This window comes from Elephantulus edwardii, unplaced genomic scaffold, assembly GCF_000299155.1.
Source record: "Elephantulus edwardii isolate Elephantulus edwardi_28Jun2011 unplaced genomic scaffold, EleEdw1.0 scaffold00006, whole genome shotgun sequence".
Classification (NCBI taxonomy): Eukaryota; Metazoa; Chordata; class Mammalia; order Macroscelidea; family Macroscelididae; genus Elephantulus; species Elephantulus edwardii.
In genome coordinates this window covers 14,725,314-14,741,049 of record NW_006399756.1, presented here as the reverse complement: position 1 = coordinate 14,741,049, position 15,736 = coordinate 14,725,314, and the positions used below count along the sequence as shown (strand labels likewise).

At 46.1% G+C, this 15,736-nt stretch overlaps 1 protein-coding gene across 2 annotated transcripts in view; it reads right to left on the bottom strand.

Moving 5' to 3' along the window:
- The window catches only part of GFRA1 (GDNF family receptor alpha 1), a 264,339-nt gene that overhangs the window by 69,892 nt on the left and 178,711 nt on the right, over positions 1-15,736 (bottom strand). For both annotated transcript variants that reach the window (XM_006879914.1, XM_006879913.1), the window contains one exon: positions 8,970-9,306. In XM_006879914.1, the coding sequence (XP_006879976.1) occupies positions 8,970-9,306 (337 nt within the window). The remainder of the gene's footprint in view (positions 1-8,969; positions 9,307-15,736) is intronic.

Genomic DNA, 15,736 nt, shown 5'->3' with positions numbered 1-15,736 from the left:
AAATATATTAAAAAAAGAAAGTTAAGATTTTCTTTACATATTTTGGAAGAGCAAATTCAATTCTAGTTTCTTCCTCCAGCAAAAGTATATATTCTTTATATGCAAAACACATTCACCCTTTCACATCATCTCATTAGTTTTATTCAGTCTCTAAGTCCAAAAGTTCATCTTCCAAATCATATAAATTACAAACTGGTGAGAATCTTGGCATTTTCAACCCCTAACAATAACTCATCTCCATATTAGTGAATAATATGGAAAAAAAATAATATCAGTTTGAAGACTAAGGTGCCATGGTCTTTTCAATTACTTCCTATGCATCTGAAAGTTGGACAATGAATAAGGATGACAGAAGAAGAATTGATGCCTCTGAGCAGTGGTGTTGGAGAAGAGTCCTGAACAACCCATGGATGGCCAAGGGAATAAACAGATGTGTCTTGGAGAAGGTGCAGCCAAAGTGCTCCCTGGAGGCAAAGACGACGAGGCTTCATCTCACACACTTTGGGCGTGTTGTTAGGAGAGGTTATTTCTTGGAAATGGACATCATTACTGGAAAGGTGGAGAGTGAGGGAAAGAGAGGAAGACCTTCATCTACATGGATTGATATAGGTGTGTCAGAGATGATGAGGGTGGCAGACGACAGGATTCAGATGCGTTATTCACAGGGTCGCTGTGAGTCTTACCCAACCTTACAGCATCTATTTAAAAAAAAAAATCACATGCTGCTTGCCATTAAAACCAAATAAGCTGAGTTCACACTCCTACAGGACAGAATCCCTGTCCCACAGGGTTTCAAGGCTAGAATCTTTATAGAAGCAAACTGTCACATCTCTCTCCCACAGGGTGCCTGGTGAGTTAGCAGCCAAGCACTTAATCACTGTGCCACCAAGGTCGCTTTGCTTATCATCATTCATTCATCCATTCTCACTGCTGCTGAGTTGGTTCTTGACGACCCTCTGCTGGGTTTCATAGCAACCCTCCACTGGGTTCCATAGCAACCCTCCACTGGGTTTCATAGCAATCCTCCACTGGGTTACATAGCAACCCTCCACTGGGTTTCATAGCAATCCTCCACTGGGTTCCATAGCAACCCTCCACTGGGTTTCATAGCAATCCTCCACTGGGTTCCATAGCAACCCTCCACTGGGTTCCATAGCAACCCTCACTGGGTTCCATAGTAACCCTCCACTGGGTTTCATAGTAACCCTCCACTGGGTTCCATACAAACCCTCCACTGGGTTCCATAGTAACCCTCCACTGGGTTCCATAGCAACCCTCCACTGGGTTCCATAGTAGCCCTCCACTGGGTTCCATAGTAACTCTCCACTGGGTTCCATAGTAACTCTCCACTGGGTTCCATAGTAACCCTCCACTGGGTTCCATAGTAACCCTCCACTGGGTTCCATAGCAACCATTCCATAGCAACCCTCCACTGGGTTCCATAGCAACCCTCCACTGGGTTCCATAGTAACCCTCCACTGGGTTCCATAGTAACCCTCCACTGGGTTCCATAGCAACCATTTCATAGCAACCCTCCACTGGGTTCCATAGCAACTCTCCACTGGGTTCCACAGCAACCCTCCACCGGGTTCCATAGCAACCCTCCACTGGGTTCCATAGCAACCCTCCACTGGGTTCCATAGCAACCCTCCACTGGGTTCCATAGTAACCCTCCACTGGGTTCCATAGTAACCCTCCACTGGGTTTCTGAGGCTCCAAACTGCAAAAAGAGCAGACTGTCTATCATTCTGCCTCAGAGCAGCTGGCAGATTTGAGCCAATGGGTGTTCATTATCAGCACCCAGCACTCAGGTTGTCATTTTTACCTCCCATCTTTACCCGCCCTGACCTCTGTGCCCTCCACTGCAGCTGCTCTCTCCCCTACCCATTGTCCTTCCAGCCTCACCTCAGGGGCCCCCTTCTGTAGCCAGCTTTGCTGCTCCACTGGGCTGAGCTAGCAGCTCCCGACTCTGTCCTCCCCCTGCACAGGGCACGTTCCCGGTCAGAGCTTGTCACATCATGCTGTGGCCTTCCCCTGCACACCACAGGTGAGAAGCCAGGGATTTACTCCCAGCACAAAATACGCAGGGCAGGGGACAGACAGATGCCTGGAGGCCAGAGGGAGTCCTAGTGTGCTCCATCCAGTGATGGGTGTGATCAAGTTGGCTGTCTTCAAGGAATCCTATGCACAAAAGAGTAAACCTCCCACTGTCCTGTTTCTAGTCTTAGAGCAGAGACGCAGGTCCTGCAAGGAGTGTGATGAGTGGGAATTCAGCTCATTTGGTTTTAATGACAAGCAGCACGTGACTACTCTCAGGTGCTGTCAAGTTGAGTAAGAGTCAGAGCTGTCCTCACAATCATCACTGCACCTGCGCCCACTGCTGCAGCCATCATGTCAACCCACCTCATTGAAGGGCTTCCTCTTTTCGCTAACCCTCTACTTCTCAAGCACGAAGTCATCTCTGCAGACTGGTCCCCCATGATAACATGTCCAAAGGATGTGAGATGAAATCACCATTCCCCCTCCCAAGGAGCGTGCTGGCTACACGTCTTCCAAAGCAGGTTTGTTTGTTCTTCTGGTAACTTATTGCACATTCAGTAACCTTTGCCGATGCCCTAGACCCAGTGCATCAGTTCCCCAAGATTGTCCCCCAGGTCTCTCCTTCCTATTCATGACCCACAATATCCCCCCACATTTAGCTTTTGTTTCTGCTTGGTTGTTCCTGATTTTCAGTCACCAAAGTCTGTTACTAAATGGTTCCCAAGACCCTCCACTCTGACACCCTCTCTGCAGGTTAACCTGGCTCCGCTATGGCTTCCTGGAAAGAGCCATTTCTTTTTCCATGGCATTCATGCTCAGAGATGGAAAAGGAAGTCCCAGGATTAAGACGTCCTCTGGATGAATCCTGGTTCACAGGGCTCCAGTAACCCCTGGAACGTGCCAAACGCAGAGTCCCTGACTTTATTGATCTCAAGATCAAGAGTAGCAAAAAGTAGGGAGCTCTGGTGGCCTAGTGGCAAGAAGCTGCACTGTAATCCCAAAGGTACAGGGTTCAGATCCACCAGATGCTCTGCTGGAGACAGAGGGGCAATCTCCTCCTGTACCAGTCACATCTGATTTGACAGAACATACACAAAAAAATAATGAAATTTAAACAAACAAACAAAAAACAAAAAAGAGTAGCAAAAAGTGATCATAGTGAAGGAAGTGAACTGAGCAGGGAAAAGAAGGTTCCAGAAGAAGGAAGCCATGAAGGAAGGGTCCAAAAGAAGGATGCCAAGACAGATGGTTCCCAAAGAAGAAGCCAGGAATCTGAGCTTGGGCAAGTTCAGGAGGGGCAGCTGAGAAAGAGGACCTTTACGTAAATCTAGATGGTATTTTAATGACAGGCTCCCAGCGAGAACAGAAAAATGGCTTCACATGGCCTCTGCCGAAGGAGATAAGGGGAGTTATATGGTGATGAGAAGGAGTATACTGTAGCTGGCTTCTGCCTGTCCACAGCTCAGGTTAGAGAGACAAGTTCTGACACTGTCTACTGGCTGCTAGGCGGTCACATGCCAAGACACACGGGCTGGGAGCAGAGAAGTGGGGGTCCAGTGAGAATCTCGTCTTATCTTGAGATGTCAAGCAAGGAGGCCACACAGATGTCTGAGGACACCCTCACCTTTCACGAGGGTGGTGATGATTCTCTGGTGCGCGCGTGTGCACACGCACGCGCGCGCGCACACACACACACACACACACACACACACACCAGACTCTGCGGAGCAGAGGGAAGGTGACGGACTCCTCCTGGCATAGGTGGGACACGCCAAAAAGAGCAGCTCAGTGCTCCTGACGCAGTGCTAACGACACCCATGTAATCATCTGAAATGAAAACTGCTCAAATGAACTGGAAAATGTTTTACTTGTGTTTTCTCATATTCCCAAACCTTTCTTCCCATGGTTCAAAAGCTTGCATTGTCTAATTGCTGATTTCCATTTGTGAATGAATCAGCGTAAAAGAAAATTAAGTGCCAAATTAATCTACCCATCTCATTGTAGGCATTAATTATCCTCCGAGCCACTTTCTCCTGTGCTTGCCGCATGTCAAGACAAGCCAGGGTACGATGATACAGAATCCAGTTTTCGGAACGGGGGCTCAACTGAAGCCCCACGTGGAGGAGGGCCTTGATCTGATCTCTAGCTGAGATCAGCCATGTGCTGTGGGAAGGGCTCTAACTTGGGGCAAAGGAAAGGTATTTCTCATCTTTTAAAGGTGTGCTAGTGCTGTCAGGTCAAGGTCATTGGGGCAGCAATAGACAGCATGGTTTTAATAGACCTATTTTCCCAATAGCTCCAGTTAACACAAAAAAAAACAGTGCCAAACTTTCTAACTCATTACCATAGAGTCTGAACTGACTCACAGCTGACCCTCCAGCAGGTTTTCAGAGGCAGTAAATCACATGGAAGGAGACTGTCCTCTTTTTGCCACGCAGAAGCTGGTGGATTCGAACCATGTGCCTTTGGGATCGTAGTGCAGCTACTTACCATCAGGGCAATTTGGAGCCTTAAAAACCTGATAGAGAGTTGTAAGGAGTTGCAATCAACTAGCTGGCAATGAACTTGATTTTTGGTTTGAACCTGTGCTCAGAGAGGGAACCGAGCAAACAGGGTGAGGCAAGCAGGAGCAATGGTGGCCAAGTTTATAGGAAATCTCATTCCTAACCCAGTGCTGCTTCTGTCTGGCAGTTCAAATCCACCAGAAGCTCTGCAACAGGAAGAGGGGAAATCTCTTCCTGTGCAATTGACTGACCTCAGAACCCCAGTGGAGGGCAAGCTAGGGGCCAGGTCTGAATCTAAGGTAATGAGTTTGAGTTAGTCGAAAGAGGAGTTGTGGTGGCCTAATGGCAAAGGACATGAACTGCCAACTTGAAGGCAAGTGGTTCAAATCCACCAGCTGCCATACAGGATAAGATGTGCAATCTCCGACTGCAGTTTCTGAAAACTGAGTAGAACAACAGCTATGAGTCGGTTCTGACTCAATGGCTACATAGCCCATAACAAAGTCTCAAGGCTGGCTGTCCGGACTCACCAAGAAGGACCGCAGAGAAAAGCCCTGGAAACCTGCTTTTGTTTAGAGAGAGCCCATAAAGCTATTCTATTCTGCAACTCGTGAGTTTGTCATGAGTGAAAATTCACTTGATGCCAATGAGTTTGGTGTTTTGGTTTGGGAGCCAGGGCTCAAGGGCTGAGCTTATTTCAAAATGTCAGAATTATTAAAGGAAAGAAGGCCAAGTGCAAGTTGAAATTGTGTCTAGATAATCATTTGCATCAAGAATAAAGGGCTTTGCTTTCTCCGCAGCCAAACCCTGCCCTGCCGTGTTTCCGGGCACTAATGAAAGTAACCAGAGGAAGACTGGCACAGGAGGGACCCTGCTGCAGGGCAGAAAGGGAGGCTTTGAAGTCCCATCATGCCTGCTAATACCACCCCTGAGCTTTCTCAGATGAGCTTGGAGGCCCAACAGACCGGGCTGGCACCTCGAGAGTAAAGGAGGCGGCTGTTAGCTCTCCTGAAAGGGAGCAGAGAATGGGAAACAGAGTCCAAAGGAAACGCTAAAGTGGCTTCCCACCTGCTTGAAAGTAGCAGGCAGGAGAGAAGCAGGCTTTGCACAGAGGCACGTGGGGCCCAGGGGAGGCTAACCTGCATGCCAGGAGCTGGAAAACATTAAGTGCTGGGGAGTCTGAACGAGCCAAAGCAGCTCACTCAGAGTCACTGGCATGGAGATGGAAATGGCGCATGGGAAAGTGGGTGCTTTCGGAGAATGCAATCTCTAGGAAGCAATTTTTCCTTTTTGTCATCCTTTTCCTCTGGGGATATTCAAATTAGTTCTGATGTGGTCATGTTAGTTGGGGGGGTGTGTGTCTCCCACTAGGGGAGTGAGGTTAAAGGTCAGAGCACCTGTAACATGAAATTGCAGAAATTACCCGCTGCCCCCAGCTGCCACTCCCCCATGGCAGTAAGAACGGCTTCCCCAAGATGGATTGAGCAGGACAGAATCAAAGGCAGAAAATTAAAGATGAGATTAATAAAATCAGATGAAAGGAAACACCGCTAGGCAACCTAGCAGCTTAAATTACATTTGTGCTCTCCAATGGAGGAGGGGATCATGAGTAATAAGTGCAGATTCTGGAAAGACATTCTGGGCTAAATAACTTCACGACAGGGCAACGTCAGGGGAAGTCGCTGATTCACCTTCCCGGGAAAGAGTCAAGACAGAGTAGAGAAGTCATCAGTCACAGCGACCCAGGACAAAAGGGGCACAGCCTCTCATACAACTGAAGACCCAGATTCTCAAACAGCGCCTGAGTTTTTTCCAAATCTAAAAACAGACGTGCGGGCAGGCAGCCTCCTCCGCCCAGCCCTCCTGGGTTCTCCTCAGTGTAGGGGGCGCTCGCCCACCACATCCAGACTACAGTGTCAGCAGAAGGACAAGGCTTGTTTTTCCAACAGCATGTGTTCACTTTGAGTCTCATTTTAGTGGGATTTTGCAATTCTGTCTCACATACTTTGGACATGTTGTCTGGAGGGACCAGTCCTTGGAGAAGGACATCATGCTTGGATGAGTGGAGGGTCAGCGCAGGAGAGGAAGACCCTGGGTGGGATGGACTGACACAGTGACTGTGGCAATGGAGCAGGTGTGTCAGAGACAGTGAGGGCGGCTCAGTACAGGGCAGGGCTCAGAGCCACTGTCTGCAGGATCGCTCTGAGTCATACTCGACTTGACAGCACCTCATACAACAACAGTGGTAAAGAGTTGCACTGTGAATACAAAGGCAAACGAATTTTTAATTTACCTATCACTCTCTGGGAGATAGATGGGTAATCTCCTCCTGCGAAATTTATAGCCTCTGAAAACTTGCTGGAGGGTCAACTCTGAGTATGGTAACATCAGACAGCACAGGCAGGAAGGGGTGGCCCTTTCTTAAGCTAAGCAACACCTTGGAACCCCTGTCTTTTTCCAGGGACAAGCACCCCCTGTGCTTGAGGTACCCAGGTTTCAGAACCAGAAGTGTTCTGAGGCCCTGCACTACCCTGAGTCAGACCCCTGCAGCTTCTCCCTTGAGTTCATGCCTCAGCTTGACCCCCTTTCTCTTTAGCTGGGGTTTGCTAGACTCCAGGACTCACTGGCTGCCCGAGGCCCCTGACTATGGTGACATCTACCTCTTCCTCTGTACAACCATTGCTGGCCCTAGACCCCAGCTGTGAAGGTCACCATGGGCCAGGGGTGTGGAAGTGAGGAAGGACCCTCAGAGGAGATGTGTTACTAGAACACCCGGCTCCTTCTAGGACACAGCTGTGTTCACTGCCAGCCTGATCACAGTTCTTCTCTGTACAGCAAGGCCCCTTGAATGCAGTTTAAAGAGAACATAAAGGTGGAGGGACATTGAACCACCACCGCCAGGTTGGTCACAGTAACCCTGTAAGACAGCACTTAGGTTGTGGACCTTTATAGAAGGGCACAGCCTCATCTTTTTCTCAAGGAGGCAGTGGTGGGTTCTAGTCACGGACCATCATGCAGTTAGCAGCCCAATGCTTAATCCACTGCGCTAACAGGGTGCCCTGGAAGAATACTGATGCCAGTAAAATGTCAGCGTTAGAGGTTTAGAAAGACAATGAGGAATCTTATTTGACTTTGATGACGAAAGACAGTGTAAGAAAGGAATGAGATCAGATTCTACCAGAATAAAATGTAAACCCATCAGAAACACAGGGAACCAGGAGCAACAACTGTGTAAATTACTACCTAACATGGGAGGGACTGGAGAGAGCATTATGGTGAGCTAACTCAGTTCCACAAGGACAAATACTGTATAAAACCATTTTTATAGAATGAGTATGAGGATCCAACGGGTGGGAGGTGGAAGCAGAGGGGTGAGGATGGGCGGGCGCTGGTGGGGTGTTAATCACAGGGTTGTATAATTTGATGGGTGGGGGGTGAAGGAAATGGGGAGTATCTTTTGTGAAAAATAATGTATTAAAACTTTGTAAATAAATCAGTATAAAAGAAAAACAATTAAGCATTTTAAAAAGGGAAACACAGGTAACTAAAATCTGCAAATAAAAATTCTCTGCTGTTTAGAGATGAGGAAGCCACATGAAAACACGCACGTTGTCACATCTTCCTTTGTTTCTCTAAAGTTCACTGGCTACACAGCATCCTGTCAGAGCAAGCCATTCAGAAGGTTCCAGGCTTTGATCGTGGGATGAAAGCGCAGGTGTCATCCAAAAGGAATGATGTGCCATTGCGATCTCTAGCCCAGGACCCAGCCCCATCTTCTGGGGCCTGAAACAGCCTCACTGTCCAGACACAGAAAGTTTCTCTGCCCATCACCTTCTACCTCTGCCATCTACAAATGCCTTCCTGCCCAAGTCCTAGAAGGTCACCCATCAAACTGGCCACGGTGAGTGGGAGCAGGAGCCTTTGAGACTGCTTCATTCACCATCACCTCATTTTTTAATACTGAGAATGTACACATGGTCTACTTCAAACGTTAAAATAAATCAATAAATGGCCCAGAAAGAAAAGGAAGTGAATGTTCTAAAAACACAGTCGAGCTCAGCAGGCTTTCTGATGGACTCAGAATTATCTGGAAGACAAACTTCCTAGCTGGCAGAGAGCCACATGACTCAGAGCGAGAACCTGGCATCCAGGACCTCTCGGTGACATCCTCCAGCTTGCTGATGCCAAAGACCAGGAGCCACATCCTCAGTCACCTCCCCCATCCTGGTGGTACTCTGCGCCCAGCAGACAGACCCCTGAGAACCCCCTCAGGACTTGAGAAAGGAACACATGTTCAGCTGGCCTGTCGGGGACTGACCCGCAGCTACCCAGGTAGAAATACAGAAAGCGGGCAGGTGGCAACTGCAGCTGCCAGCGAGGGTCTCCCAGTGACCGCATTGTCCAGCCCGGGCCACGCTCGCTCACCTGCAGATGTAATTGGTCTTGCAGGAGTCCTGCAGGTTCAGGCAGTTGGGCTTTTCCCGCTCCTCGTAGGAGCACACGGGCACGATGGTCTGCCGCCGGCGCTCGGTGCACGCCACGTCCCGGCAGGAGCAGAAGAGCATCCCGTAGCTGTGCTTGGCAGGGACCTTGTCGAAGAACTGCCGGAGCGCCTTGTGGCACTTACGGCGGTTGCACACTTCGTTGGACATGCTGGTGGTGCACGGGGTGATGTACGCGGACCTGTACTTCTTGCAGGTGTCGTCCAGGTTGCAGGCCTTGGCGGCGTCTAGGCAGTTGTTCCCCTTGGGGATGTGCTCCACTGCAGAGGTGGGGAGAGAAGAAAAAAACAAAAAGCATCTGTGACCGCCTGGTTCAGGTAACCTGCCGTGTGCACGGTGAGGGCGTGCCACCCAGCTGGCAGTGCTGGGAGCTTGCACAACTCACCTGTATGTTCCAAAGCAAAGAACTGAACGAGTACCTGGCTAGGAGGAAGTGATGAAGAGTGCAAATGCTGGGACAAGAACAATCAGCCCAGAGGCTCAAGTTCACTGGCAGGTAACAAAGGAAGAACAGAGCGAGGCAACGGGAGCCCTAGTCACTGCCCAACTCCACGCAGACAGGACAACAGAAAGCTCAGAAGTCTCCAGCTCCCAGGTTTATAAACCAAACTGAGGGTAGCAGCAAGCAGCAACAAATTACATACTTGTTCATTATACACTATATAAAATGATATGCTGAGTGCAAGTAAAATTGTCATGCAGTCCTCCAGGAATATAATTATGTAATAAATGCATATAGTACATGCTAATTACTATATGATTATGGAGTAATTACATGGTTACTTGAGCCCAGAAGACAAAATATTTTGCCAGGCTCTCCAAACAGGAAGAGGAAGCACCTACAAGAGATGCTGTGTTTAAGTTCAAGCTCACAGGACACTGGACGGAGACCAGAATAAATTACATGAGAATCTGCAAACCTCAGTTACCACACAGCTCACCACAAATGGTGGGCGGGCTCTACCACCACTGATGTTTCAGGTTAGGAAAAGTCAGTGAAGGTTTTGGGTTGCATTTTCCCGGGCTCACAAACCACAAACTCTGGGACTGGAACAAACATATGCTAGCTTCGCCCAGCTCATCTATGCTCAAAGCGTTAGGGGGAGAGGGGCAGAGCCAACAACCCCTGCGGTCTGTTTGCCATGTGGTCTGGACAGCCAGCCACTGTAGAGGCCAGCCTCACTGGGATATCTGAACCAGCTACCAGGAGAGCAGGTCCCTGGATGATTCTAAAAGGTTGTCTGTAACTGGCTCTTCATCTAAAGGTGGGTGGTCTAAACTCATCCAACGACACTGCAGAAAAAGGACTCAGCAAATCACTTCCATAAAGGTTATAGCCAAGAAAACTCCTCTTTGAAACAATGCTAACACATGGGGTCACTATGCATCGGAACTGACCAGGCAATGAGGGCTCTTCCTTTGGCAAACCCAATGTACCCAACTGAAAAAGAAGACTGGGCAGAAGGAAACTTCTTAATTCTATCCCCATGACACAGATGTTTCTGTAGAGAAGTGGGGTGTTAGAGAGGACTTCCTAGAGCCAAAAGAACAAGTAAACACCTGGAAGGAAGTGAAACCAGGATGCTCCTTAGAGACAAGCATGGTGAAATTTCATCTCACATACTTTGGGCATGTCGTTGGGAGGTGCCAGCTCTTGGAAAAAGACAACATGCTGGGGAAAGTAGAGAGCCAGTGAAAGAGGAAGACCCTCAACAAGAAGACTGATACAGTCATGGCTACAAGTGGCTTGCTGAGCACGGTGGGAACTGGGAAGACCATGTGAGATGAGGGGAGAGTTGGCTCTATTGTCAAGAGGGTTGCTATGAGTTGTAATTGACTTGATGGCACCTAGCAATAGCAAAAAACACGAGAGATGGAGGATTTCATGGAGCAGTTACCTGCAGGAGTAGACAGCAGGAAAACAATGTCCTAGTCCTCCAGCAAGTTCCTGCTCAGGCCTGAGCCCTCTGTGGGATCTGTGACTTCCTTTCATTCTATGTGGATGGAACCAGGATGGCATTCCCGAAATAAAAGGAGGCAGAGAAGTTCCTTCCTCAGGTGATGCAGACAATTAACATGAGCACAACGGTTGGAAGTTCAAGTTTCCAACTCAACAGGGCCTTGGAAGAAAGACGAGGTGATCTGCTTTGGAAAAAGCAACAAGCACCTGTGAGCCCGAGGAAACTTTACGAGCATGTTTTTACTCAGACAAACATGGCATCTGAACGACACCATGGAGATGGACCAGAGAGTTAGCAAAGATAAAGAGGTGAGTCGGGCACCACTGACTTGACAGATGGGTCAGTTGAGTTAATATACATGTAAAGAATACGTACATAAAGTCCAGCATTTCTGAGAAAGTCTCCACCTTCTACAGAAGATACACCTGGATTAAAATGCCCAGTGTGCAAAAATACAAAATTAAAGAATTAATGTAATGGTGCCAGGAGTACTAGAAGTAGAGCTTTGTTTTCATTACAGTTTGGGTGAAATGATTTTTTCCATTCAACAATTTATACACATTGTGTTTGGTGGCACTGGCTACAATCACCTCAGTGGAACAGCATTCTTCCCCCCTCACCCTGTCTTCTCTGGGCCTCCTATCTTCCTTCCTTTGTCCTTCTTTGCTGTCCCTTCCTGTCTCTGATTTTTTTTTGGGGGGGGGAATAAATGCTGCCCTTTGGGTCTCATATAGTTGGTGGTGTAAAGGGGGAGACTCTTGCCTGCCGTGATTACCCATCATGAGTCACAGTTTACTGTGACTCAGGTTCATGTTTCTGCCTGTGACATCTGAGCCCAGAACATTGAATATGGAAGGCAATAAACAAGACAATCAAGGCCTTCTCGGTAAGCAGCACCGCCAGCCAGCATGCAGCTGTGGAGGCTTCCCTGCTGGTTCAGCAAGCTCGCCTGGCGCTCCTCCCATCACACTCTTCCCAGGCCTACCTCTCTGCCTCCTCTTCTCCACACACAGGCTCTTTAGGAAGGGGGGGACTAGTAACCATGTGTCCCATTGTGATTTTATTACCTGAGCTGTGTCCCCCAAAACAGCATGTGGAAGTCCTAACCTCTATATCAATGAATATTGCCTGTTTGGGGAAGCAGAGTTCTTCTCTGTAAAAACATGATCAGTTTCATTAATAAAGTCATTCTAGTAGGGGGTGGGGGTGGTGTATGTCTTAATCCTAATCTCCTCTAGAGGTGTCCAATGAAAGAGAGGGGACAGACTCCCACACAGAGAACGACGCATGAGGATCTATCCAAGGTCAAGGAAAATGAAGACATCCATGAAGTTGAAGGGACGAGGAAGGAAGCTTCCCTCAATCAAGACAGCATAATCTTACTGATGTTGAAAATTCAGACTTTCAGCCTTCAGAATGTGGAGAAAATAAAATTCTGCTTTTTGTGTCACCCATTATGTAGTGGTTTGTATGGCAGCCCCAGGAAACCAAGACACAAGGGCAACCAGGGCCACAAGGCCTTGATGCCAATCTACCAACTTCTCTTCTTTTGAGACTTCTAGTGTTGCTGCTTCTGGGTTTAGAGAAGTGACCTACATCCTCAAAGGTTTGGGGTTCCCTGAGATATTTCTAAAGTACACATAGTTTTGAATGAGAGCCTAAAATAAATCGTTACATCATATTCTCAATCACCTGGATTTGCTCCCTGCTGCTGGATGTTGGTACACAATTTCACTACCTGTCTTTACTTTTGCATTGGTGTCAAATGGCATTTTAAGATCTCTGGCCAAAAATAAAGAACAGAAACACCGAGGTGAGCTTAATTCTTCAGTGATAGAGACAGTGATATATGAACAAGCGATTCATGTGAGTTCAACGCAGAACAATGGCAGAAGAATGAAGTCATCACATGCCACCAGAACTACAGGCCTGCCAAACTCAAAAGCATTCATGCTGAAACGGCGTACTACATTCTGAATGCAAGTACTAATTTCATTTCAGCACAATATCAGTCCTTGTGGTATTAACTTTATTAACTTGCATTTCATTATTTTCAAGTTTTGTTTTCACTTAATGTGTATGTGTGTGTGTGTGCGTGCGCATTTCTTTTACAACTGTGTAAAAGCAAAAAATAAGAGTGTATAAATTTCAGATAACTTTATAATTAAAAGTCAACATAGGATGTCCATGAACTATTTCCTCTGAAAGCAATGCATACAATACACAAACTTTAAAATGGTTGGTTTTGTGTATGCATTCTTTGATTTAATAATGGTAGTTTCCTTTGTAAAGTTGTTAAAACTTCATAACCTACTATTTAAGTGTTCTTTCTTAATGTTATATAAAAATAACCTTTTTTAAAGAAGTAAAAGAGGAAAAGCATTGTAAACAGTGGAAATAGATTCTATGACTTTATATCCAAACCAATTCAGTTCATCCATTTACAAACACGTGTGACTCAACTTCTCTTTTTGCTGCCCCTTTTCATTAATATGCAACCCTATGGAAGCCCCCCAAACTCACAACCTGGAACAACTATTAATGAATTTCCAGACTGCCCCTCAATAGTTTACTGTATATTTCTGATTCATCACTCATTATGGCTCATTTCAGCGTAAATAATAGTTAAAAAAAGAAAACAAAAATCCTCCCAACTGGATGGTAAGAATGAGAAACATCATGGTAACAGGAACTCTCATACGCTGTGGGGCTGTAAAATGGTACAACCACTCTGGAAAGCAGTTTGGCATTTCCTCAGAAAGCTGAACATAGAAATTCCATATGACCCAGCTAATCCCACTGCTAGGAATATACTTCAAGGAAATTAGAACTGAGACACAAATGGAGACTTGTACACCAGTGTTAGTAGCAGCGTTGTTCACCATTGCAAGAATATGGAAACAGCCCAAGTGTCTAACCACAACAGAACAGATGAAGAAATTGTGGTACATTCACACAATGGAATACTACACAGCACTCTGGAGCAATGATTTTAAAAAAATTACTACATAACTTGGAAGAGAATGGAGAACATTATGCTGAGTAAACTAACTCAGTCTCTTAAGGACAAACACTGCACATGAATATTATTGTAAAAATAGGATAACTAGTAGAATGTCTTATGGGCATCCACAAGGTGTAGGAGGAGCAGAGGGGTGAGGATGGGAAAGAGAGAAATCACAGGGTCACATGATTTTGTGGGTGGAGGGAGCAAAGGAAATGGAAATGATCCAGCGGGGATCTAAAAAGAAGGATCAGATCAATGGTAGGCATAGTTCAATGGTGACGAATTTCACAAAACCCTACAAATGGGAATGATTGTATGAAACACAATGTGAATGAAGTTTGTATGCACATTATATAAAATAACTCTTTAAATGTCATTAGGCCAATTAATTGCTATTGTTCCATGAAATCACAGCCCTGACCTCAAAACCAGAAATCAAATTCCATAAGATGTTTTGTTATATATAAGCAACTTTAATCTGAAAAATATCTTTGGTCTCTACACACAGACACACAAACATGCAGACACAGACACACAGACACACACACACACACACACACACACACACACACCCATCATGATAAATGAAGAAAATCTTGAACATGGGGTTTTATTTTATTTGAATCTGCAATCAACCCCCATTAGAGCAGCATTCAATATCCCATTGGTCAACTGCTACAATAAACTTTCTTAAAGTTGTTGATTGATGATGGGTCGAGCACGACTCATAGTGAACCAATGAACGAGAAGGCTGAAGCTTTTCTATAAATATCATCCTTTATCAAAGTTCATAGAGTTTCTAGAGGCAAATGATTAAAAAAAATGCATTCTAAAAAGGTGTAAATTACCTCAAGTCCTGGAGTTTTCAATTGCTTCATACGTATATGAAAACTGGACAGTAAGGAAGGAAGATCAAAGAAGAACTGATGTCTTTAAATTATGTTGATGATGAGAAATATTGAGTATACCACAGACTGTCAGAAAAACAAACAAATCTATCTTGGAAAAAGTACAGCTAGAATGTTCCTTCATAATGGGATTGGTGACTGCTGGGTCTCAAGTACATTGGTCATGTTTTGAGGAGGGTCCAAGCCCTGGAGAAGGACAGTTGTTGTTGTTGCTATGTGCCGTCAAGTCGTTTGTGACTCATAACGACCCTATGTATAACAACCCTAAACCCTGCTCTATCCTGTGCCAATCGCATTGCCTCTGACACACCCAATCAGTACAATCTGAAAAATACAGGGTTAGGCGAGCTCTGGTGGCCTAGTGGCAGGAAACTGCACTGCAATCCCAGAGGTGCGCGGTTCAAATCCATCAGAGGCTCTGCTGAAGAAGGAGGAACAATTGCCTCCTGTACCAGTCAGATCCCATTTGATGATACACACATTAATTAATTAATAATGGCTTGCCTCCGGAAACTCTATGTACGAACAGTGCTCAGGCTGTTCGTTCATAGGGTTGCTATGAGTCGTCTACGACTCGACGGCATTAAACAACAACATACATTAATTAATAATTAATTATTTAATTAACTATATATTAATTTAGTGATTATTTAATTAATTAAAATAATTCATTAATAAGAAAATACAGGGTTAGCACAAAAGAAAAACAGAGGATTTATCAACAAGGACGGACAAGAGGCTGCAACAACGGACTCAAGTATTAATGGCGACTATGAAGGCGTGCAGGTCAGGGCAGTGTTCATTTAATTGTACC